The 23116-nt window shown below is 43.9% G+C and overlaps 2 protein-coding genes across 5 annotated transcripts in view; both read right to left on the reverse strand.

Moving 5' to 3' along the window:
- The window catches only part of LOC123864740 (serine/arginine repetitive matrix protein 1), a 60956-nt gene extending 50089 nt beyond the window's left edge, over positions 1 to 10867 (reverse strand). For both annotated transcript variants that reach the window (XR_006795834.1, XM_045905365.1), the window contains exons 1-3: positions 10498 to 10867; positions 9510 to 9577; positions 5920 to 7505 (exon numbers count right to left, since the gene is read on the reverse strand). Coding sequence is in view for 1 of the 2 variants with exons in the window: in XM_045905365.1 (XP_045761321.1) it covers positions 5920 to 7505; positions 9510 to 9549 (1626 nt within the window). In the remaining variant the exon portion in view is untranslated. The remainder of the gene's footprint in view (positions 1 to 5919; positions 7506 to 9509; positions 9578 to 10497) is intronic.
- A 4844-nt stretch (positions 10868 to 15711) lies between these two features.
- Positions 15712 to 23116, reverse strand: part of LOC123864250 (FMRFamide receptor-like) — a 91368-nt gene continuing 83963 nt past the window's right edge. The window contains exons 4-5 of one of the 3 annotated variants that reach the window (XM_045904546.1): positions 21289 to 21293; positions 15712 to 17791 (exon numbers count right to left, since the gene is read on the reverse strand). In XM_045904546.1, the coding sequence (XP_045760502.1) occupies positions 16527 to 17791; positions 21289 to 21293 (1270 nt within the window). In that variant the 3' untranslated portion in view covers positions 15712 to 16526. Of the gene's footprint in view, positions 17792 to 20366; positions 20373 to 21288; positions 21294 to 23116 lie in introns of those variants that run through there. The other 2 variants (XM_045904548.1, XM_045904547.1) reach the window with 2 other exon arrangements.

Raw genomic sequence — 23116 nt, forward strand, 5'->3', positions numbered from 1 at the left:
GTAATCGAGCAATGGGAAGCTCGGGAGGACGAGTTCGCCCGTTCGCTTGTGGAGCGGCCCGTGAAATGGAGCGCTTCGAGCGTGGGCCATTGTCTCGGACATTACGCTGTCTCGCGATAAACGCGGTCACACGTAAAACGTAACGTATTGGAGCTCTAATCAGCGATCACAACCAGCGTATTCCAACCATTTGTTACGCAATTCTTGTGTTGACCATTTTCAAGCTTCCGTATCACCAGAAAAAGGAACCTTTATGTGATCACTTTGTTGTCTGTCTGTCAAGAGCAGTTAAACCTATAGGGTACTTAGCGTTCACCTAGAATCGTGAAATTTGGCTAGTGTAGGTGTTGAGGACTTAAGGCTTCTTTTTACTTTGGCAGTATTAGGATATTAAAAGACACGTACTCCTCCTCTGACTGTTTATTTGCGACTGATTCTTACTTATTTATTGAACATTCCGCCCGCCAAAGGACTCTCCGTCCTTTCTAATCCTTAATGATAATATGATGACAGTAATTGTGAACTTAAAATACATCATCTTATTAGTTATTCGCATATAGAATCAATACGACATCAATCAAAACCATACAAAGTTACAACATGCGCATAAACCAATTAAAACTTAGGTAACAACAAGGTAATAATAGTTAGGTAACCTAACAATCATTATGCACCTACTAGCAAAACATGATAACAGAATATAGCTTCAAAAATTCTATTAAAGTAGGTACCTAGGTGCAACGTTAAAATGATACTCTAATAAAAATAAACATTTTTTCAACTTAACCCTTATACAAACTAAGAATAAAACTCAAATTAGTAGTAGGCATTAGCTAACATGACAAGTAAAATTCTATGGCAATGTTAATCCAAACGTAGGTAGATAGGAAATCTTTAAGCGACCATTGAATGGAATACAACTTAGTAGGCAAGTATTGTTGAACCAGTTTCAGAGTGACATCTCGGCAGTGTGTCGAGCCAAGTTCTACTATAAAAATTACATTTTTTAGAATTTACTTTACTTTTATTTTTTAAATCTTAAAATAACACAAAATTAAATGGTAACTCATTAATTGAGGAATATCTATTGATATGGCACTGAGTTTGGATACGAACCCCTGCCGATCACTACTTTTGCTACTATATACACAAGTTACGGGACAGGGCCAGTTTTTATCGGACCTTTTCACGTCGCTGTGTGCAAAAGGGCTTGACGGATTTACTCTTTCTAGAGGTAAGTCTCCGTAAGTAGTGACTTTATGGCTTGAATTTGCTTGGCATATATTAAACATTTCATAAACTCTGATTTTACACTTTTTTTTATATTTCAGGATCCAGTATTTTTGGCGTAAGTATCCTATCATCAATTGTGGTCCACCATGCAACGTCTTCAAATAGGCGTTGGCGACAACGAGCCTGGACAGGTAAGTATCACAGTCTAGTATTATAGGATGTCTACCATCTTGGTTTAGATCTGCATGGCGCAATCGGCCGCCCACCCTGACGATTCCTTCATTATCAAGGTAAGGTAGTAAGGTTTTTAATTTACTTTTCACTTGGACTTTTCCATTAGACTTTAAATAACTTATGTCTTCCTTAAAGCTTTCTTGCTGTGTTATCTTAATGCATGTTTTTAACGCTTCATCTAACTCTTTTGTTGTGATAGCTATGTCTTCATCTTGCAATCTCTTTCCTTTTAAAAATCTTTTACTGTAAGTTATAACTTTTAGCAGTTCCGTTAAATTATCACATTCTTCAAATTTCGCAGTTAATCTTGTATCTTTATTTTCTATTTTTAGGTTTGTTTCTAAAATTTCTTTTCTTTCCAGATTTGTACTTATGTTCTTCGGTCTGCAGTATTCGATCTCATCATTACTTAACCATTCAGGACCTTTCCACCACATTTTGTTTTCTTTCAGATCTACCAAGGATATTCCTCTCGAGGCGATATCAGCAGGATTGTCTTGCGATTGGACATGATACCAATTGTGATTGCCGATGTCATCTAGGATCTCAACTACGCGATTTCGCACGTAAGTATTCCATCTTGCAGGATCTCCAAATAGCCAGGACAAAACTATAGTAGAATCCGTCCACGCATATATCTGGCTGGCGGGTATTCTCATAGATTCCTGTATTTGTTTTAGAAGACCAGCAAGCAGCACTGCGCCGTTGAGTTCAAGACGAGGTAAGGATTTAGACTTAACCGAGGCCACACGTGTTTTGGCTGCGATGATTGTAGTCTTCACTTCTCCTTCAGAAGTTTTTACTCGCATATAAGCGACGGCACCATAACCTTTATTGGAGGCATCGCAAAATCCGTGAACTGTAACATTCTTCATCAGTTTTTCAGTTGTTTGAAGCCATCGATTAATCTCTATTCCAGATAAATGTTGGAAACTGTTTCTTAGATCGAGCCATTCGTCAGAAATCACGTCGTTTACTTCTTCATCCCACGTTAATCCTTGTAACCATAGTTTCTGAATTAATAACCTTGCAAGTAAAATGGAAGGCGCTAACCAGCCGAGCGGGTCAAACAGACGGTGTATATCAGCGAGGATAGTTCTTTTTGGCTCAGCTACGGCAGGTAAGTTGAGATTGTATTGTAACTTGTCAGTTCCTTTGTTCCATTGTAATCCAAGTGCTCGTATAGTATCATTGATTACTATATCTAGGTTTACTTTGGAACTCCTTTGTTTTAGTTCAAATTGTTTCAGGAATTCAGCATCGTTAGAGCACAACTTCTGCAGCACAAAGCCTTCCTTTCGCAATTCTTCTTTTGAATCTGTATTCATTGCAGTCTTGGCAACCTTTTCCAGATTATTCACCTTAGCTTTGACCACGGCATGATGTAGTAGACCGACTGCTGGATTGTTGATTTTTTCCCTTGGTACTTCTTCCTTGTGATTCATCTCTTTATGTTCGTCCATGACTTTAACGTATTCATTTTTTAAACTTGTATTCTTCTCAAATCTTCTTTCTAACTGATATAACCCTTTTAGCGCAATATCTCTTGTTTTTCTTTCGGCACATTGTAGCTGTTTTATTTTTCTTGGTAGTTCTACAGTGTATCGTTCTTCATCTGTTCTGGTGGTTGTAGTTTTGTATATTTCTTCTTTCTTATTTCTTTCTTCTTGTGTGGGTTTTCGTATTTCATTTGTGTCTAGCTCCCACATATTCTTTAGCATATTGTCCAATTCCAGATTCAGATGCATGCTTATAATCTCATCTCCTTGGGTCTTTTGTATAGTGCCGAATAAGATCCAACCCAGGCTGGTATTCTGCGCGCTTGGAGTTCCTGGGGGACCTTTGATAATTTCTCCTTTGATAATTTGGGCACATACATCTACACCGAGCAACATGTCTACTCGTCCTGGTTGGTTGAAACTTGGATCTGCCAGAACGAGACCTTCTAAGTGCGGCCAGGTGTTGTTAGAGATGGTTGTGGTTGGTAATTTTGGGGTGAGTCGCGTTGGCATGATATACGTCTTGATCTTGAATGCTTCTTCGTGTCTTGGTAAGACGTATAACTCTGTTGCTTGCTTTACAGTGGTTCTTGTTGATCCAATACCTGTGATCGTGCCTTTAATCCTTTTCTTCTTCAATCGTAAAGCTTGTACTGCCCTTTCACTTACGAAGCTTGCTTGTGATCCTGTGTCCACGAGAGCTCTTACTACCGTAGTGTGTCCATAGTCATCTTTTATTCTTACTAAAGCCGTTGCCAATAAGGCTATGCTGGTAGGTTCCTCAGTAGGTTCGATTCTTGCGTTAACTTGCACTATTTCCTCACTGTGTTCGGTAGATACCGTCGGTTGGGTAGTTTCTTCACTATCCGAAGTATCTGTGACTCTTTTTTGATGGAGAAGTGTAGAATGTCGCTTATGGCAAATTTTACAAGTATGCTGAACCCTGCACCTGGAAGAAATATGTCCCGAAGAGAGGCAGTTGAAACAGATGTTGTTTTCTTTCACATAAAGGCCTTTTTCCACTGGAGACAATTTTAAAAACTCCTGACAGTGGCCTAGTGTGTGGTCACCCTTACATCGGACACAAATCTTCGTTTGGTTGGTCACGTGGAACACTTTTTCCTTAGTAGTCTTCTCTTTACTTGTAGAAGAGGTCACTAACTCTAAAGTTCTGAATTTAGTGTCGAGGAACTTTGATAAATCTGCCCACGCCGGTAGTTCGTCAACGTTGTCCTTGTGTGCAAAATCTTCCCATTGCTTGTGGGACTCTTGGTCCAGTTTCTGCACTGTGAGAAATATTAAAATAGGATCCCAGGAGTCCGTATCTATTCTCTGATTACGCAAACTATTTATAATTTCGCTAGTGGTGTCTAAAAGTGTTTTTATATGTTGAGCGGACTGTATATTATTATTACTTTTGCGAATCGAAAAAAGTCGTTTTAACAGGGAATTAACTATTAGCCGTCTACTACCATATCTATTTTTTAATATATCCCAGGCGAGGGAGTAGTTGTCATCTGTAATTTCAATAAATTTTAATAAAGCTGCTGCCTCACCTGTGATACTTGTTTTTAAATAATGTAGCTTTTGCACGTTGGTTAACGCAGAGTCCGTATGCACTAATGAAACGAACAAGTCTTGAAACGTTGGCCATTCTTCATACTTTCCATCGAACGTCGGCAACTGTATTTTCGGCAACCGCGCTAATACATGACTCGATGTACTCGTATCGTTGACACTTGGGCTTCGATTACTGGAACTGGTTTTTAACTCCAACAAATCCTTTAGATATCCTTGTAAGTAGAGGTACACGTCTTCTTGTACATAGAATTCCTCATTTACGAAATATGGCAAATTGCCTCTCTGCTCCCTTGTAGTGCACCTTATTAAATCTTGGTGAGCTTGCTTGAATGTTTGCCAATATTCGTCTATAGATTTAATTCTGGATTCCAGGTACCCCTTTGTGAGGCGTTCCTTAGGGCATTTCTTAAGGTTGATCTTAGCCTTTTGGAATAGTTGCGCCGTATCTTCCAGAATGCTTATAACTTGGTCCGATGTCGTAGTCATAATGCACTGCTAAAATGTGTCTTCATAGAACTTGGTGCGCCACACTTGGCGTGCGCCTTGCTAATTACCGTAGGTATCTTTACTCGACGCGCTTCGTGTTTCGTGTCACTTGCTTGTCTATGAATCCGGCTTCGATTTTCGACCATATGTTGAGGACTTAAGGCTTCTTTTTACTTTGGCAGTATTAGGATATTAAAAGACACGTACTCCTCCTCTGACTGTTTATTTGCGACTGATTCTTACTTATTTATTGAACAGTAGGTAATGTCTTATACTCGTAGTAGCACAAGTAGTACTGTACAATGGAACGGAATCTTCGCGTGCGAGTTCCACTCGTCCTTGGCCGATTTTTCGCAGTTATTCTTTTCCCTTATTTTAAGGCATTCGGAAATTCAGTCTAGAGTAACTTTTCAAGTTAACAGTGACTGTGAAAACGTCAGGTTTGGCTTAGTGTAGGTATAATTATAAGATGTTCCACATCTTTCTAATTTGTCTTGTAGCTAAGTACTTGGCAATTTATTCGTCATTTATTTTTCGGTGGAACTGCAACTAATTTGATGTTCGATAGAGATTTTTTCAGAACACAATTAGCGGCAGAACTAACTTAATTCAGACCATGAAATTGTAAGTAAAGATCGGACCGCTAGCGAGTTGGAGTTATTAGGAGATTATGAACTTGGCTATCTACCATAAACTCTATAGGTACATTCTGAGAATTCTGTAAAGGGAAACCAATACTACGGTTAAATCAATAGACCGCACTTCGACTCAGCTCAGACTTGAGACACTGTTAATATGGCTGGCATAAACCTGTCTCGTTCTAATTGAAGCTTAAGCCTCAGCAAAATCAAAGTATTCTCTATAAGTGTCGGTGCGAGGCACTCACCTTGAACCTGTTCCGGCGGCTGGCGCGCAGGATGATGCCGTCGTTCTCGATGTAGTCGGGCACGTCCTTGCGCGCCGAGAAGTTGAACACCACGGACGTGGCGCCGCCCGGACTCGCGCCCTTCGTCGCACGGACCGCGCCCGCGCCGCGCGCCCACGCTGGCACGGGGCTCGCATCCCCGTTCTCGCTCCTCTCCTTGCCCGCCGCCGGACTCTTCCTCTCTTCCGCTCCCGTCCACGCTCGCTCGATCCCAGCGGCGCCGATCTTCGAGAATGCTCCCTTCGGCTTCGTTTCGGAAGGTTTCGGTGGGGTCGCGTGGCCATTTATCGCCGGTTTCGCCGCTACCTTTGGTGTTTCGAGTTGCGCGCCCGGAGGCCGCGGCTTCGCTTCGGGTTCGGGGGTCACGTCGCGGGTCGTCGGCGGAGCTGCGGGCCCGAGTTGCGCGAGAACGAGAGGACGCTCCTCGGGGGGCGTTCGGGGCAGCGGTTCCACGGTGGCGGAGGGCGGCGAGTCTTTCTTTGGCAGGGTTTCGGCGTTGAACGGCGGCGGGGACGCGACGCTCGGAATGTCGTCGAGTTTTTCGTCGACCACGTCGACGTCGCTCGGCACGGGCGTGGGCGACAGGACGGTCCGGTCCCTCTGCGCGGGCATCGGGCGGATGACGCCGACGCGGCGCGGCGACGCGGAAGCGCGAGCGCGGCCCAGCAGCACGGGGTTGGTGGCGCTCAGCGGAGGTAGATGTGAGGCCACCCGCGGCGCCGGGAACGAGTAGCGGACCGACGAGCCGGCGCGAGCGATGCCTTCCAGCGCGGCGCGAGACACCTGCTTCGCCTCGCACGGGGACGAGCATCCCGCGCCCTCGGGCTCGTCGATGGCCGACAGGTCGGCGGCGGCCGGGCTGGGCGAGCGGCCGCGCGGCTCCGGCGTGGAGCTGCGCGGAGCGTTTTCCAGGCCGCGGAGGACGGCGGATACGCGCGCGGCCGGCGCGGTGCGGCGCGGCGGCGCGGTTTCGAACTTTCTCAGCGTCGAGCGGACTACGTCGGCCGGGGGTCGCTCGGTCTCCCGCAACAGCGGGGTCACGCGGCGCGGAGGGCGCACCGCGCGCGGCAGCGGCGGCGGCGGCGGCGGCAGCGGCGGCGGCGCGAGCGGCACGGGCGGGGGCTCGTCCCGGTCCAGGCGGCTGAGCGCGTCGACGGAGCGCGCGCGCTTCACGGACTCGCGGCGCGTGGGCTGCGCGGCGAGCGCGTGCGGCGCGGCGAGCGACACGGGGCGCGCGGGTCGCGCGTGCGGGCGCGCGGAGGGCGGCGCGGGCGGCGGCCGCTCGTCCAGCAGGTGCTCGAGCGACGCGGCGCGGCGCAGCACGGAGGGGCGGCGGCGCGGCGCCTCTCGCAGCGCCAGGCTGAGGTAGCGCGACTTGAGGCGCTTGACGATGCCGGGCCCGTAGCGCAGCTCCTCGTCGTCGTCGGGCGGCGGCGGCGGCGGCGGCGCGGGCGGGGGCGCGGGCGGCGGCACGGGCGGCCGCGCCCGCGCCGCGCGCCGCTGCAGCAGCTCCCGCTTCCACTGCGGTAGCACGCCGTTCGACATGCCTGCGCCCACGCACAAACCTCGTATTAATGTCATAAATGGAGTTGCAGCTATTGAAGCATTTAAATTTATACTAAACACAACCATGTGATTAATTTAACATGTACTGGATATAAAAACTGCTCTTTGCCCCATGAGGTCAACCAACAAATGTAACATAATGAACATAATGTTCATTCATTATTTATCATGTCTTTATTTATAGGCACTAAAATGTGTTAGCAAAGCAAAGTCAATGACCTCCGTATCTCTGTCACAAGTAACAACTAACTCTAGCCACAGTTCACTCTGATTAACGTCTGTTGGTCAGAACCACTCAGGAAGTAAGGTAATAAGCATTGAAAATAATTGAAATTGCACAAATAGATAGTATGACACATGTATAAAGTCAAGCAAACATTTTTTTTTGCATGCCATAAAGAATATATCTATCTACTAGTTGACGCCTGCCATTTCATCTGTGTAGATATAGGTTCTTTTAAAATCCCGAAAGATTTCACTGGATAGAAAAGTAGCTAATTTGTTAATACTTAAATTCAGTGCAGTTATAAGCTATCTCCATTCCAAATTTCGTAAAAATCAAATAAATGGATGGGCCATGAAAAGGTAGCAGACAGACAGACAGACACTTTTGCATTTATAATCCATATTAAGCTGGCTATATGGACTCTTCATTTTGCTGTATGACATGAGCTACTTCTTATCCAGGATAATTGAATAGTTCCCTTTGGATTTAAAAAAAACCTGAATTCACACAATGTTGCAACATCATCTAAGAGTATAAAAATTTGTTGGTTAAAAATTAATAAGTAGAACCAGTAAGTAGAACTCTTCAAATTATCTAGATTCTAGACGTACAAAAGACTTATTATATTTTTAGGCCTTGTAGTTTAGAAAGTATAGAAAGTGGTTGGAATTGCAATTATAAACCGCTGACTTCAAATTGACTGAGTTAGTTGAAAATAATTAAATCACTCAACACCAGGATTTACTCAGTTATCATACAAATATTGCTGTCTAGATTCTGAAAGATAAGAATTTAGCACAGCTTGTTTGGTTTGTGAGCTTGGTTCTTATGACTGCAAATATTCAATGTCAATGCCCATACATTTTTTATGCTCTATCTCATAGGTTAGGAACCATTTTCTTTTTCAGCTCAAAAACATTCTAAATGTTACTTGACTAACTTAATTGTCTATACTAATATCATGAATGAGTAAAGTTTCTAAGTTTGTTACAAGTAGTAGGAAGTAATATCTGGAACTACTGAACTGATTTTGAAACTTCTTTCCCTCTTTTTCTTGGCGAAAACCATATCACATTCTGTACTGTAGTTACTAGTAGTGAAGTTAGTCTGAACAAACAAAAAGTCTGCTTGATGTGGGACTTTAATAATAATAATCAATGTAATGATAAAAAGAAAGTGATTGTTAGTTTGATATTAGGTAACTGTTTCATACTTTTTATGCCTCAACAAATTAAATTAAAACTCAACAAATTTTAATATTTGCCACAACGCTTAAAGATTTAAGAATATGGCATACTTATTAGCTCAGGAAAACAATGATTTCCTGATGAGTTCCTTTTAGTTGATTGTTGCAGACAAAACATAGTTTCCTATTTATTTAGATTCTTACTCTATTTATTGTGGCAAAATTTCTGAGGTGTATAAATTAAAACCATCTTAAAAGAAAAAGATGATTGGAACCAATTGGTTATGTGAATTCTTCTATATTTTTTATTGACCCAGCAAATATATAAAAATGTGCCTCATTGGGTGATTGTTCTATAGTATACTGAGCATTGAGGCCTGAAATAATATTGAATCTTTATGAAATCTGTGGTCATGTACCAATATATTTATTTGTCAAAATGGCATGATCTTTTTTGAAAATGTTGCTAACAACTTATTGACAGATTACAGAAAGTTTATTGATTTCAGCTGTATGTCTATTATTATAGATTGATCTGGTTAGTTGAAATAGTTAGATGATAGAGCAACTTACCAAAGTCCTGCGAGGACTCCAGAATGGTTTCCACCATCATCTTGAGGCGGCCGTCCCCGCTCTACCAACTGATGTGGGATGCCAAACAATAACATATTAAGCAACATATAACATCAAATATAACATGATATAACGTCGTCTTAGTAGAGTGAAAACCTCGGGAATGCATTTTTGCTCAAATTTATTTTATTGCGTTTCTAGGAAGAAAACCTCGCAACGCACATCCTGATCTGACTTTGTTCATTCGATACTCGTAACGCCATCTATGACATTAAATGAGCTCGTAAATACTCGCTTCTGTTAGTTACAGCACGCAGTTTTTTCTTCCTCCTGAAAAGTTACTTCTTTTACACTTACGAGGTTTTCACTCTTAAGCCGTCGATAATGCAAAAAAAAATAATGGCAAGCACTTTCATTTGCAGTCTAATAAGGATATCCTCACTATGCTGTAAAAAATTCTTGTATCAATTACTTTTAAACTTTTTAAATTGCTAATTATGTAACCCAAATTACATAGTATATTTGTTATTATGACTTCATAATAACCTATAACATAAATTAATTTGTAGATTAAACACTAACATTGATTAATTAGAAAATTTTGATAATTTTGTGTTGATACCATAATCAGTTTACATAGTTAGCATTATCTTAAAAAATAAGGTAATGATCCATTTTATAGGGCAACTAATAGTAAATAAAATGCAAGGATTCTTTAAAGTATCTCGCAAATTAAATATAAGAAATTATATTTAATTTATAAAGCACTCCTTTGTCGTAAATAATACATTAGCTAGAAATCATTGACCTGCCAGGCATAGCATCAGACATGCCGGCAAACATAACTGTTCCCTCCACAGTCGCCTCCACACCAGTCGCCACGCACCAAACAACAACAACAGGCAGCAGCGGCCATCGACCAGCGCACACCGGCGCATTCCAAGCCGCCATGCTTCACATAACTCCATTCTTTTGCATATTTACTCACCTATGCTCTGCCCATCGGCTTCTTACAACAACGCGTAAAAGCCAGGCTCGGTCATAGAAATTCCATTTATCCAATATTTAAACCACAATGCACTTTAAAGTCAATGAAACTCAAAAAAGAAGAACATCCACATCCGTTTTTTTCAGAAATCACCCCGGGCACGGATTCTACAAGCGATCATATCGGTACATGCATCGATTCGATTCCCTGCATTGACTTTTCAAATTGTTACGCTAAGAACGATTCACAAAAAATTATGGCTGAGTAACTATATATTTTACCAATCAAATACCAAGAGAATTAATAATCAATTTATTAAAATTACACTTCTTAAACAAAGCACCACACGACCGCCATTCGAAGCGAATTTTTTGACACTGACGTGAGACGTCTGACCTGACAGTTGCTGACATACATGACAAGCGCAAGACAAGGTGACAGATGTTATAATCTACCGTAGTCTACAGTAATGCTCGATATACACTACCCGATTCCCAACCAACAGACAACGAGACGAGCTATCCATTGGATAAACTTAACCCACTTTGCATTTCAAATGTATTGATTGCCAAATCTCGTATTAGGTCTTTAAATAGGTCTAAAGTGGGTATATCGGTATGTTTGTAGTCTGCTATCTGAGCCCATCCAAGCCGCTATTCGCATGCATTTCATACGCACTTGAAGCAAATCGTACGAATTTGTCTAATAATAATAATAATATGTAGGTAGCTCAAGTACCTACATATTATCATGCGTAAAATATAACAGGTCAAGTGCGAGTCAGACTCGCACACGGAGGTTCCGTACCATTGTGCAGGATATTTTGACATTTTTTGTCCAACACTGGAAGGTAATGACAACAGCTCCAAACAGTAAATTCACGATTTTCGGATTGTTTCCTTTACTTGTGCTATAAGACTTACCTACCTGCTTCATGATTCTAGGTCAACGGGAACTGGGAAGTACCTACCCTACTTATAGGTTTTCTTGATAGACATGACCAACGGACAGACAGACAGACATACAGACAACGAAATGATTCTATAAGCGTTCCTTTTTAGGGTTCCGTTGGTTCCGTACCTCAAAAGGAAAGCACAGAATAAAATGCACTTAACTTACATAATTTTACCTACCTAGTATCGTTAATAGTTCCTTAATCTAAGATTAAAGCATTAATATATTTGTCTACAAGTACCTATTTTATGTAGGTATTTACCTAACTTACAATTTAAAAAAAAATGCCTTTAAAATTATCGCGGCAAATAATTCACAAAGCAATTGCAGAAAAGTACCCGGCAGGCGTCACAAACCGTAGCAGCTACCTTTCCGCGTAGCGTGGCAAATTACGCTCCAAAGCCGAACTCCCAATGAAGAGTGACGGCGCCGCAAAAGGGTATTTCTTCATTTACTGCGCCGCAATAAAGCCGGGGCCCGAGTAATGGCGTCCATTACAGCTGATAACCCTTGCTGTCTGGTAATGAGAATGGGATTGTCTCCCCGGCGATTGCCATTCAAGATGCTCGTACATTGCAGTTAGGTGAATTCGTTCGCATTTACACAAATGTTTTCACCACTGCGTCACCTCTCAATGAATCCCGCAATGGGAGATATTTTATTTCCCATTATTATGGGATCCTTAGCGAAGTGGGTGAGTCGGTGACCTAACAGCTAAGTATTTCGGATCGAAAATTTTCGGATTCGAGTAGGACGCAGTGCGCCTACTGTTACTACAGCCTTACTGTTTTGATGAAACCAAACCAGTATAAATCCGCTTCATTACTTACGTACTCTCTGATGCTCTTTGCTTTATGAAGAGATTTGCAGGAGTAGTTTTGACTTTTGTCCATACATTGAATTATATACGGATTTAGGTTTTTTAAAAATCCCGTGGGAAGCTCTTTGGTTTTCAGGGATAAAAAGTAGCAGTAGCTCCGGAATGTCTCTCTGACAAATTTGATCAAAATCATGGTCTTTGAAAAGCTATCATTCTTAGTATGGATTACATTATTATTTTTATACCTACCTATTGGTTTAGATTGAGAGAATGAAAATATTCTAAAGGTCTCTACCATAGATAAAGTCGATACTAAATACAAATGTGGCACTGGTTATCTCTAGGCCAATAAAAGATAACTGCTTTAGCCTGGTTATTACACTACCCACTATCGCTGACTGAAAGTTTGTGTACTTTGAACTTACGCGAACAATAGTTTGAAAATATTAACTAGATTTTATCATTTTTATGCCTAGGCTTGCTTTATTTATTTTATTTATTTATTTAGTAATAGACTTAATTTAAAGAGAAACATTTTTCACCATTTTTTATAGACCAAAGCACTAGATAAAAAACAGACTGGAGCACTTTGAAATTAGAGTTTGTACTTTAGATAATTTTCATATGAGCATTGAATTGTGTGGTAGCTTATGGTAAAGACGTCGGCTTTTTATTCGAGGGTACCGGGGTTTGAACTAGGGGGCGCACCTCTATAACTTTTCAGAGTTATAATATGCATTTCAAAAAATTAAAATATTTCACTCGCTTTAACGATGAAGGAAAACATCGTGTGGAAATATGCATGGGCTTGTGTGGCAATGTTCTCAAAGGTGTGTCCAATCCGCACTTAACCAGCGTGATGGACTATTAGTTTAAACGCCTCTCTTTCTGAGAGGAGGATGAGGAGTGCTCAGTAGTGGGCCAGCGAGGCAGTTGAGGTGATTAAGTACTTAATATTTTTACCACTATGGTTTATTTGGTCAACATAGGTTTTCAGGAATTCTCGTAGTCCTTTGTCAAGGCAAAAAGTAACATATTGCAGTAATTCACTATGAACGCTTTGTGCGCCAGATAAAGCGCCCCCTTATGAGCAAGGGATAATGAGGTCGCAATCTGCGAGATAAAAATATATGAGTGTTTTCATAAATAAGGTCGGTTATTGTCTGAAATCCGTAGGCGAAGCAGACTAGGATTGCGAAGCTAAAGTGACCATGAGCAGGGCACATAGTTTGAAGGACAGATCGTTGGGGTCCCAAGGTGCTAGAATGGGGACCTCTCACCGGAAATTGCAGCATTGGGAGACCCCCCACGCGGTGGACAGGCGACAACAATCGAGTCGTAAGGAGCTGTTGGATTCAGGCGGTGCATGACATAAGTGATATTTAATTACTTATTATTGCACATAACTCGGAAAAGTTAGAGGTGCGTGTCCGGGATCAAACCCAGGACCTCCCGCATAGAAGACCAACGTCTTAACCACCACCTTGTAGTCATGCGTCATTTCAATAAATTATGAAATACTAGCTGATGCCCGCGACTTCGTCCGCGTGGATTTACGTTTTTCAAAATCCCGCGGGAACTCTTTGATTTTACGGGATACGGGGAACATCCAAACATCCACACTTTCACGTTTATAATATTAAGTAGGAAGGATGCTTATTCGTAATACTTACGAATTGTTAACGTTAAAAACAGGCAACGTATATTCCCCTTTCTTTAGTCACGGCAAATAATCCAAAGGACCGGATCCCAATAAACAACCTTTACCCGAATTTGCGTAGAGTTAATAAACTTGGTATTACTTAGGAATACCTACTTCATCGCAGCTTCAAATTACAGTACCTACATAGATAACTGGGGAGTTTGGGCGGACGACGTTCGCCGCAAGACGGAAACCCGATACGCCATTTCCCATAAATCAAGATTGCAATGTCGATAGACGATACAGAGTTATAATTAACTGACCAGTAAATACTAAATAACCAATTTTATTTCACTAAAAATAATCCATAATCTTTTTGAACTTCTTATTAATCTTCTTAATAATCTTCATTATTTATCAAAGAAAACCCATGAGAAGAAAGTACAACTTTGACATTCCATTTTCAAATAAGTTAGGTGGTTTGTATAGAAAACTTAAGAACCCGCGAACAAATGATTTACTTACTCGTATATGCCACTAGAGATGAGGTTCCGATAAGTTCGCCACAAAAGCCCGCTCCACATTTCCTGTCACAAGCAGACAGACAGTGAGAACAAGTAATGCCCAATTGATGAAGCGATCCGTTCCCGATGACCTCATTAACCCTCTTCCGCCCTCCGGCCCTCCGTCGCCGCCCTCAGCCTAAATAGTGGCACATTACTGCGATATATTACTTAAGCTTGACCGTTGATCATTGGATACTGTTGGGAAGACCATCGATTAATACTAATTAACTATAAAATTTGGTACTGCATATACCTACCTAAGTACTTTTTTAGTTTTGGCCCCTTCTTCATCCACGTGTTTTTAGGCTTTTAAATCCAGCTGTAGCGTCCTTTATTTTGTAGTGATAAAAAATGTGCCCAATTGTGTTAACAGACAAACAGACACGCTTTCGGTTTCATCACTACCCATGTTAAAAGAAGGAAAGAAAAGGAGGAAAGTGTATTTATTCGTTGGTTTAATAGTTTGTTGGTCCTCCAGTCACGCCGCTACGGAGCAACGGATCGGCGTGATTTTTTGCATGGGTATAGTCACAGACCTGGACATAGGCTACTTTTCATACCCGAAAATAAAAAGTTCCTAAAGATTTTTTAGAAACTTAAATCCACGCAGATAAAGTCGCGGGCATTAGCTAGTAGCGTATAAATGTGGATATGAAAAAGGATTAGAACCTTTGTGAGGATTCACGTACTGACCATTACACAATTACGACTTTTTTATGAATGGTACAGAAGGCTGTAAACCGTTCACTTCGTGCCTAACATTAAACTGCTCACGAGTAAAATAAAGCATCATCCAAACCTGCGGGACCATAGCGACCAAGCGGGAACGTCAGCCGCGCGGTGCTCACCGGCCAAGATATTGACTAATGGCGCCATGTATGCCTACGTGACCACTACACCTGGACGTCGTTACTGAACGTGAAAACTCCGCTATGCGAAAATCAGAGGTTTTCAAGAGAATATGAAACTATTTTGAAAAAAATTCTTTACTTTAAGAGCAAAATCACATAGGTAGTTAAAAAAAATATCTCTCGAACTAACCATACTGTAAAGGACGGGTTTCTGCTTGAATACATGCCGCTCAAAACCGGAAAAAATAACATTATAGGCGAAAATTCTAAAATGCAGAGACGACGTATAGGTCCGTGTCGTGGACGCTCCCGCAGCCGGCGTTCAGTCAGACACGCAGGTGTGGCCATAGCTTAAGGGAAAGGTAAAAACACAAAATGAAACACATGTTTGTAAACGGTGTGACACATTGAAATGATTTTAATTAGTTAAACTATTAGGATCATGTTGCACATGACTCCGTACACGTCACAGAATAGAACCCTCGTCCTCTGAGCACGGCAGTTTATCACAATAACGCCTGTGCCACTGGGCCACGACCACGTTACATTAGCGACAGTTAGTATGAGCTGCGTTAAATCGCGTGTGTCGTTTTTGTTGCTTGTAGCGTACCCGTTGTCGCTTATGCTGCAAGGTTGTGGCCCTGCGGTTACAGTTTCAATCAGCGACTATTTACAATATAACTAACATTTTACATACATACACATAGTTGGATAGACATCAACTTATCGGAAACTCGACCTACTCAACATCAAGGGCTGTAGGTTTGTACATGCTGGTCACAGGGGTTGCTTACAAGGATATAGGATGTTCAGTGTTAGCGGCTGCACTGTAGGTTGGGTAGTTTATGTTCTGAGCGTAGTAGGGTTGCCGTTCTAAAGGCCATTTCACAGCCAAAAAACAGTGTTGTAGAGGAAATTCTTTTTAATTGGAAAAAAACATTACGCTTAGTAAAAAGTATATCTTATAGTAATCGTATCACTAGGAGCATTTACATTGAGGTACGCGCCTTCGTCACCCGGGAGAAGGCTACATTAATGTCTTTTATTAGTTTTCACATAACCTACACATTGAGCACGAGAGTTTCGATGCGGTCAGCACTTCACATTCACTCGTCATAAGTTCACTAATACTGTCACACTGGAGAGGTAGATCAGCAACTACGGGCAGCACCGCTCGGCGCTTACGAGTCCCGACGTCAGAAGTGCAGCCTGGCGGTGCCGTTCCAGCGCGCGGCGGGCGGCGGCGCGTCGGCGGACGCCAGCGACACGTCGGTGGAGGGCGGCGGCGCGGGGTAGTACACGGTGGGCGCGGGCGAGGCGGCGCGGCGCGGGCGCGCCAGGCGCGCGGCGCGCGCGGTGCCGTTGCGCGCCAGGCGCAGCGACATGCGCTCGCCGCACGACGCGAACGAGTCGTCGCGCGTGTGCTCGGGCGAGTCGCGCAGGCCGCGCGGCCGCACGCGCCCGGCGCAGAACATCTTGAGGAACACGCGCTTGAACTTCTCGCCGAAGATGACGTAGATGACGAAGTTGACGCTGCTGTTGATGGTGACGAGCAGGTTGCTCGTCTTGACGAGCGGGTCGAGGTTGTCGAACTGGTCGCCGAGGAACACCTCGAAGGCGTTGGTGACGAGCGGCAGCAGGTTGCACAGGAAGAACACGAGCACCACCACCAGCAGCATGGTGGCCAGCCCCAGCTCGCGCCGCTGCACGCGCGACAGGCGCGCGCGCTCGGCCTGCGCGCGCCGCACCTGGCGCACGATGCACGCGTTGAGCGCCGCCAGCGCCGAGAACGGCACGATGTACATCACCACCAGGTACATCCAGTGGATGTACACGGCCACGTACCTATCGGTGCGGAAGTCCACGTTGGCGCGCACGCAGTAGATCACCTCGACGGCGGGGTCGCCGACGGCCACCACCTCGGCCTCGAAGAACTTGGGCGCGTTGTAGGCGAAGGCGAAGGCGGCCGTGCCCAGCACGTACCAGCGCGCGCGCGACGACGTGCACAGCGCCTTGGCGCGGAAGGGGTGGCACACGGCCACCCAGCGCTCCACGGTCACGATGAGCGTGAGGTACACGGACATGGTCTGCGCCACGTTGGCCAGCGGGTAGGCGTAGGGCGTGAGGCGCGGGCACACGTGGTAGTAGTAGTAGCGCAGCGCGCCCGCGTACGGGTACACGGCCGTCAGCCCGAACAGCAGTACGGACGTGAGGATGAGCGCCGTGTCGCACGCCGCCAGCCCTACCAGCAGGCAGTTGACGGAGGAGCGCATCTGCGGTCGCGACAGCACCAGCACGGCCAGCGCGTTGCCCAGCAGCCCGGCCGCGCCGATGCCGTTGAGCAGCACGCCGTGCACCACGAAGCGGAACAGCTTGTCGGCCGCCGGCACGTCCGCGTCTGTGTCGCACTCCAGCGAGCCGTTCATGACGCGCGTGCCGCATGCTAGCGCGCCGCGCCCATCTGCCGGCAAACGAACACAATCAGTGATGAGCCATTGAGTTCGGAAACCTAGTGGTTGAGATTCGGTGGGTCGGGAACTCTTTTGACTTTTCCGAGTTACGTGCGTTTAAGCAATTAAATATCATATGCTTCAAGGGGGAAGGAAAACATCGTGAGGAAACCTGCATGCGAGAGTTCTCCATAATGCTCAAAAGGGTGTGTGTATAACGTAGTGATTACATACTCTTTGGGTGTGTGAAGATGTGAAGATGTTTTAATCTGAGAGGAGACCTGTGCTCAAGTGATCACATACTCTTTAGTCTTTGGACAGCGATCTCGTCGGGCAGCAAAATGTTACTGACGCGACCATCGTTGAAAACCTTTGAAAAATCTATGGCATAATACAGACTGCTTATATGTATTATGAACGAAGAATAAGTACACTCATTTTAAATTTAAGTTTAAAAAGGCAGCCCAAAAATTCAAAACGCAATTCCGCGCAACAAAATGAGTGTAAAAATGGTAAAACATACACATCTGGTCAAATGCTCGAAAACACAAAAAGTATTCTGTGCTCGGAAATAAAACAGCCGACATGCAGCCGACCGCAGCGTTCGTTGTTAGCATGTTGTTAGCAAACCGAAATATAAAATCTTTTTCTTCTTTTTGGCAGAGTACCGCTCTGTGCGCTGAGTGAAATTATGTATGATTTGGTGGCATTATGATGTCAATATTATTTACAAGAAGTTGAACGCTTTATTTTCGCTGTATTTAGCTTTATTTATTATGACCATTTAAATTTTAAATTCAACACTGTGATGATTTTGAACAAATTATGCGTAGTTCGAACTGTCTTAATTTTGTTTTTTTTTGTAACTGTAACAAGTACAGTAAACCCAAATAATTTGAGTATTTTTAATCATTTGAACTTGAAAAAGAAAAATTGTACGCGGCATGCATTCTTTCGGAGCATGGACGCGGAGGCAGTCCCGGGAGCCCCCGGGTCCCGGCGCGTGTTCGGCGGGGCCTCGGCGGAGTTGTCGCAGTTCCCCGCCGTGTGCGCTCTGCTGGACCGCTACTGGTCCGTGCGCTGCAGCGCCACGGTGCTCACCGCCCGCTGGGCGCTGACGGCGGCGCACTGCGTCACACCGAACATCGCCTACGTCAAGTACAACACGAGACGACCCGCGTCTACCGATGGAAACGTCACAGCCGTTCACTTGCTCTATCGGCATCCTAAGTTGGTTTGCATTTTTTTTAAAACAATTTTATTTCAAATAGAAATAGACGGATTTTTATTTTAATAAATTTTTACAAGTGGTTTCAAATCGTCAAAAAAATGTACCACTGGTTCGGAGTGCCACTTATACCGAGATGAACCAGCAAGAAACTCGGCGGTTGCTCTTTTCCATAAATTATGCCATATCATATTGCTGGAGCGAGTCAAATCCACGCTTTATTCTGTGTATATACCTACTGCAATATTTCAGGCTAAACTTTGATATGGAATTAATCAAGAGAAAGATAATTAAATTACCTAAAAGCAGACAACGCGGGGTTTTCTGGTGCTACAAAGCCAGTATCATCAGTTATGTCATCAGTTGACCTGCTATCATTTACAGACTTTGAGTTAACCTTGATACTTATCTTCTACACGAAATGCTAATAATGAGACCTATCTCGATTAATGAATGGCAATACAGATCAAAAGATGGAAACTTGAACTTTCGCAATTATTTTGATCGAATAATGAAAAGGAAAGGAATTTCGTGAAACTCGACCCCTGATATGAAAACCTCAATACGTGGAAGGTGGATGTTGTGTGGGAATAAGGACTATGCAGATATCTGAATATTGATGTTTATTGACATATTGTTGTGAAATTGGTTTCTATTTACAAATTCTCGAATTGATCAAGTGGTTAGAGCTCAGCAGTCCTCATCTATGTTTTCGGGCTTAAAGATCTTAAGATCTTTGCATAGAACATGCTAACTTTAAAGCACATTGATAAAAAAGTACGAAGCCATAAATGAAAGTCTACAGCAACTGTAAGATGACAGATGCTGCTCCTAGTAGCATTTGAATAGAGTAATAACGCGTTTTCTAGTGAAGGAAAACATCGTTAGGGAACCTGCATGCTTGAGAGTCCTGTGTAATGTTCTCAAGGGAATGTCATCATCATCATCAATCCGTCACCAGTCTACTACTGAGCACGGGTCTTCTCTCAGAATGAGAAAGAGTCTTCTCTAATAATAATTAAAGGAAGTCTGCTGCGCTTGCCCGGTGAGGATTGGTAGGCATAAGGCAAAGGTGTGTGAAGTCTGTCAATCTGGACTTGGCCAGCGTGGCGGATTATCGCCTAAATCCTTCTCATTCGGAGAGGAGACCAGTGCTCAGTAGTGGGCCGGTGATGGGTCAATCATGACGATGATGAAAAAGCTTCTGTAGCTTTGTCAAATGAAAAAATGTTCTAGGTTGAATAACATCCGTGTACATGGGCAAGTCCGTTAAATATGCTACTAAACGGATCGATGATAATCCTTGTCTCCAGATATGAGGTGGAGCAGAAGGACGAGGGTCGCGGGATGGACGTGACCCTGCTGCACCACGACGTGGGGCTGGTGCGCACGCGCGACGCCATGCAGCTCGCGTCTGCGGCGGGCGACGTGCTCGACAGCTTGCGTCTGGTCGACCCATTGAGCTTGTATAATCAGGAAGTTCAGGTGATGAAAAACAAGTTCTTTCATTGTTGCATAGAAGCAGCCGTTACTTTGCGAAGTCCATGATATACAAGGATGTTAGACCTGAATCCTTAAATGTAAGGTCCTTAAACCTAAGGTCTACATCTCCTGAGGATGCTCCGGTGTCGGAGTAAAACGTGCGTCGAGAGGTTTTGGGATTTGTGTAGTGCTGCGTGGTGGTGGTGCGTATTGCTTGCTTGGCGGCTGACTTTTTCTGCATGTTTATCAGTGGGAGGGGTGGCAGTGCAAATCACATGCTTCATGTTCCCCCATACAGATTTGTCTTGTTTAGCGGATCATAGTAAATTAAGCTTTTGGTTCCTTGACGTTCTTTCATTTCTATCCTGTGTTAAAATGTAGCTATAAATTAGCTCCTTGTTCGACAAATCGTCATAAATAAATACAAAATTATACACAAAACTGCTTGCCAAGTATAACTTACATACCATGAGGCAAGAGTGAATAGTCATCTTATAGGCAAACATGCTCCAACCCAGACTCGCTGGTATTTGCGCAGGTGCTAGGGTTCGGGCGCACGGAGCAGTCGCTGCTGGGCGAGGAGCTGTTCTCGGTGCGGCTGCGGCTGGCGAGCTGCGAGCGCGGCGCGTGGCTGCACTGCGTGTGCGGTGTGGCGGAGGAGCCGCGCGGCGTCTGCTCCGGCGACTCGGGGGGACCCGTGCTGCACCAGGGCTTACCCGTATGTTCTTCATTATCTTCTACTGATGCTAACTCCAATCGGAGGTTGGCAACCATGAAGGCTAATTGGTTTTTTTTAACGCTGCCTTAAACAGTGAGCTTGTACTCATGTTGAACCACTGGCGAAGGTTCTTCAGCCAGAATGCTTGTCTACGGACAAGTCTACGTTTGCCTTTTCCCTTGTCTCATATTATAAGCTGAAGTAGGTCATATTTAGGATTGCGCATTATAATGGGCAAAATATTTTTGAGCCTTCTCCTTTGAACACATAATATTTTCTCCGGACAACCCACCGACCTACGTCGGTTAGTTGTCTTTCGTATTTTCTCATTTCTGATTTGATAAACTCCAAGCATAACTCTCTCCATTGCCCTGAGTGACTTTGAGCTTTCTTATGTTATTTTTCGTACGGTGGTACGGGACCCTGCGTGTGCGAGTCCAACTCGCATTTGACCTTTTTTTTAGATCGGGGTCACATCGATGGGTCCAGTGGAATGCGCGCGCACCGAGGGATCGCCGGCGGCGGGCGCCACCAGCGTGTTCACGACGCTGGAGCACTACACCGACGTCATCAACGCCACCATCCGCGACACGGAGAGCGCGCTGCGCATGCGCATCATCGCGCACGCGACGCGCGCGCGGCACCGCGCCGCGCTCTGCACGCTGTGCACGGTTGTATGCCTTGTGTATTGGGATTTAATTTATATAATTACGTGAATATATTGTACACCTGTAAAAACTTTGTTTATTTTTTTGTAAAAGATCTAGGTAACCTATAAAAGCTTTTTGGTGGAATCTTTTCAGTTGTATGTCTGTTGCATTAGATTATAATTAATTAGGCTACTGTCTGTGTCGAACAAAAGTCCCATTAAAATTTAGATAGAGGAAAAAAGGTAACATGTTCCGTAACCGAATATAAGCAAATTGTATGTACTCTTTACTCCAAATCTGAGTCGGGCTCACACGGGCGCCGCGATAAAGTAGGATATATCGTGGGATGCTGCGATATCTCACGTCAAGCCTCGTGCTCAGGTAACGAGCACCTGAGACGAGCTAACAATCAATAAGCTTGCGAATTACCTCGAGAACCAATTTAATGCGTACGTTCCTTGTGTAACGGTATCCAGTAACGTTATGGTAACGTTCTTATTTCACGAACGCGGTATCGTTACATGCGTACTTTATTAGTTTATATATCGCGTTATTTTTCTAGGAAATTACGTATTTTTAGAGCCATCGATAAATTCACATGGGCAGTAACCGTCAACATGCTTGTTGAGTGTGTAGTCTCCACTAACTGAAAGACTCGATATTACTATGACCCATACTAATATTATAAATGCGAAAGTCTGTCTGTCTGTCTGTCTGCCTGTCTGCTAACTTTTCACGGCCCAACAGTTTAACCGATTCTGACGAAATTTGGTACAGGGTCTGCTTATATCCCTGGGACGGACATAGGCTACTTTTTTCCGGAAATGATTTCCCGGAAAAAAGCGTTCCCACGGGATTCCTAAAGATCCATTCGCTTCACCGATTTGTATGAAATTTTGTATCGAGGTAGCTTACGTCCCTGTAATTGACATAGGCAACTTTTTATCCCGGAAAATCAAAGGGTTCCCATGGGATCTTCAAAAACCTAAATCCACGCGGACGAAGTCGCGGGCATCCTCTAGTTGTTGATAATTATGTTGTATGATTTATCAAGCACGCTGTATAAACGACTTTGCATGTTACGTGACTTAATATGCAAGTTTCCCATCACGTAAGTTACGTGATGGGAAACTTGCATGTATTTCAACTATAATATCGCGAATGTTAATAACTACCTCTACTAGATATCGAAATCAAACGCTATCGTGTACCTAACTATCATACACTAAGGGTTAATTATAGGGAGCTTCTCTAGCGG

Source organism: Maniola jurtina, chromosome 4 (assembly GCF_905333055.1).
Source record: "Maniola jurtina chromosome 4, ilManJurt1.1, whole genome shotgun sequence".
Taxonomy (NCBI): Eukaryota; Metazoa; Arthropoda; class Insecta; order Lepidoptera; family Nymphalidae; genus Maniola; species Maniola jurtina.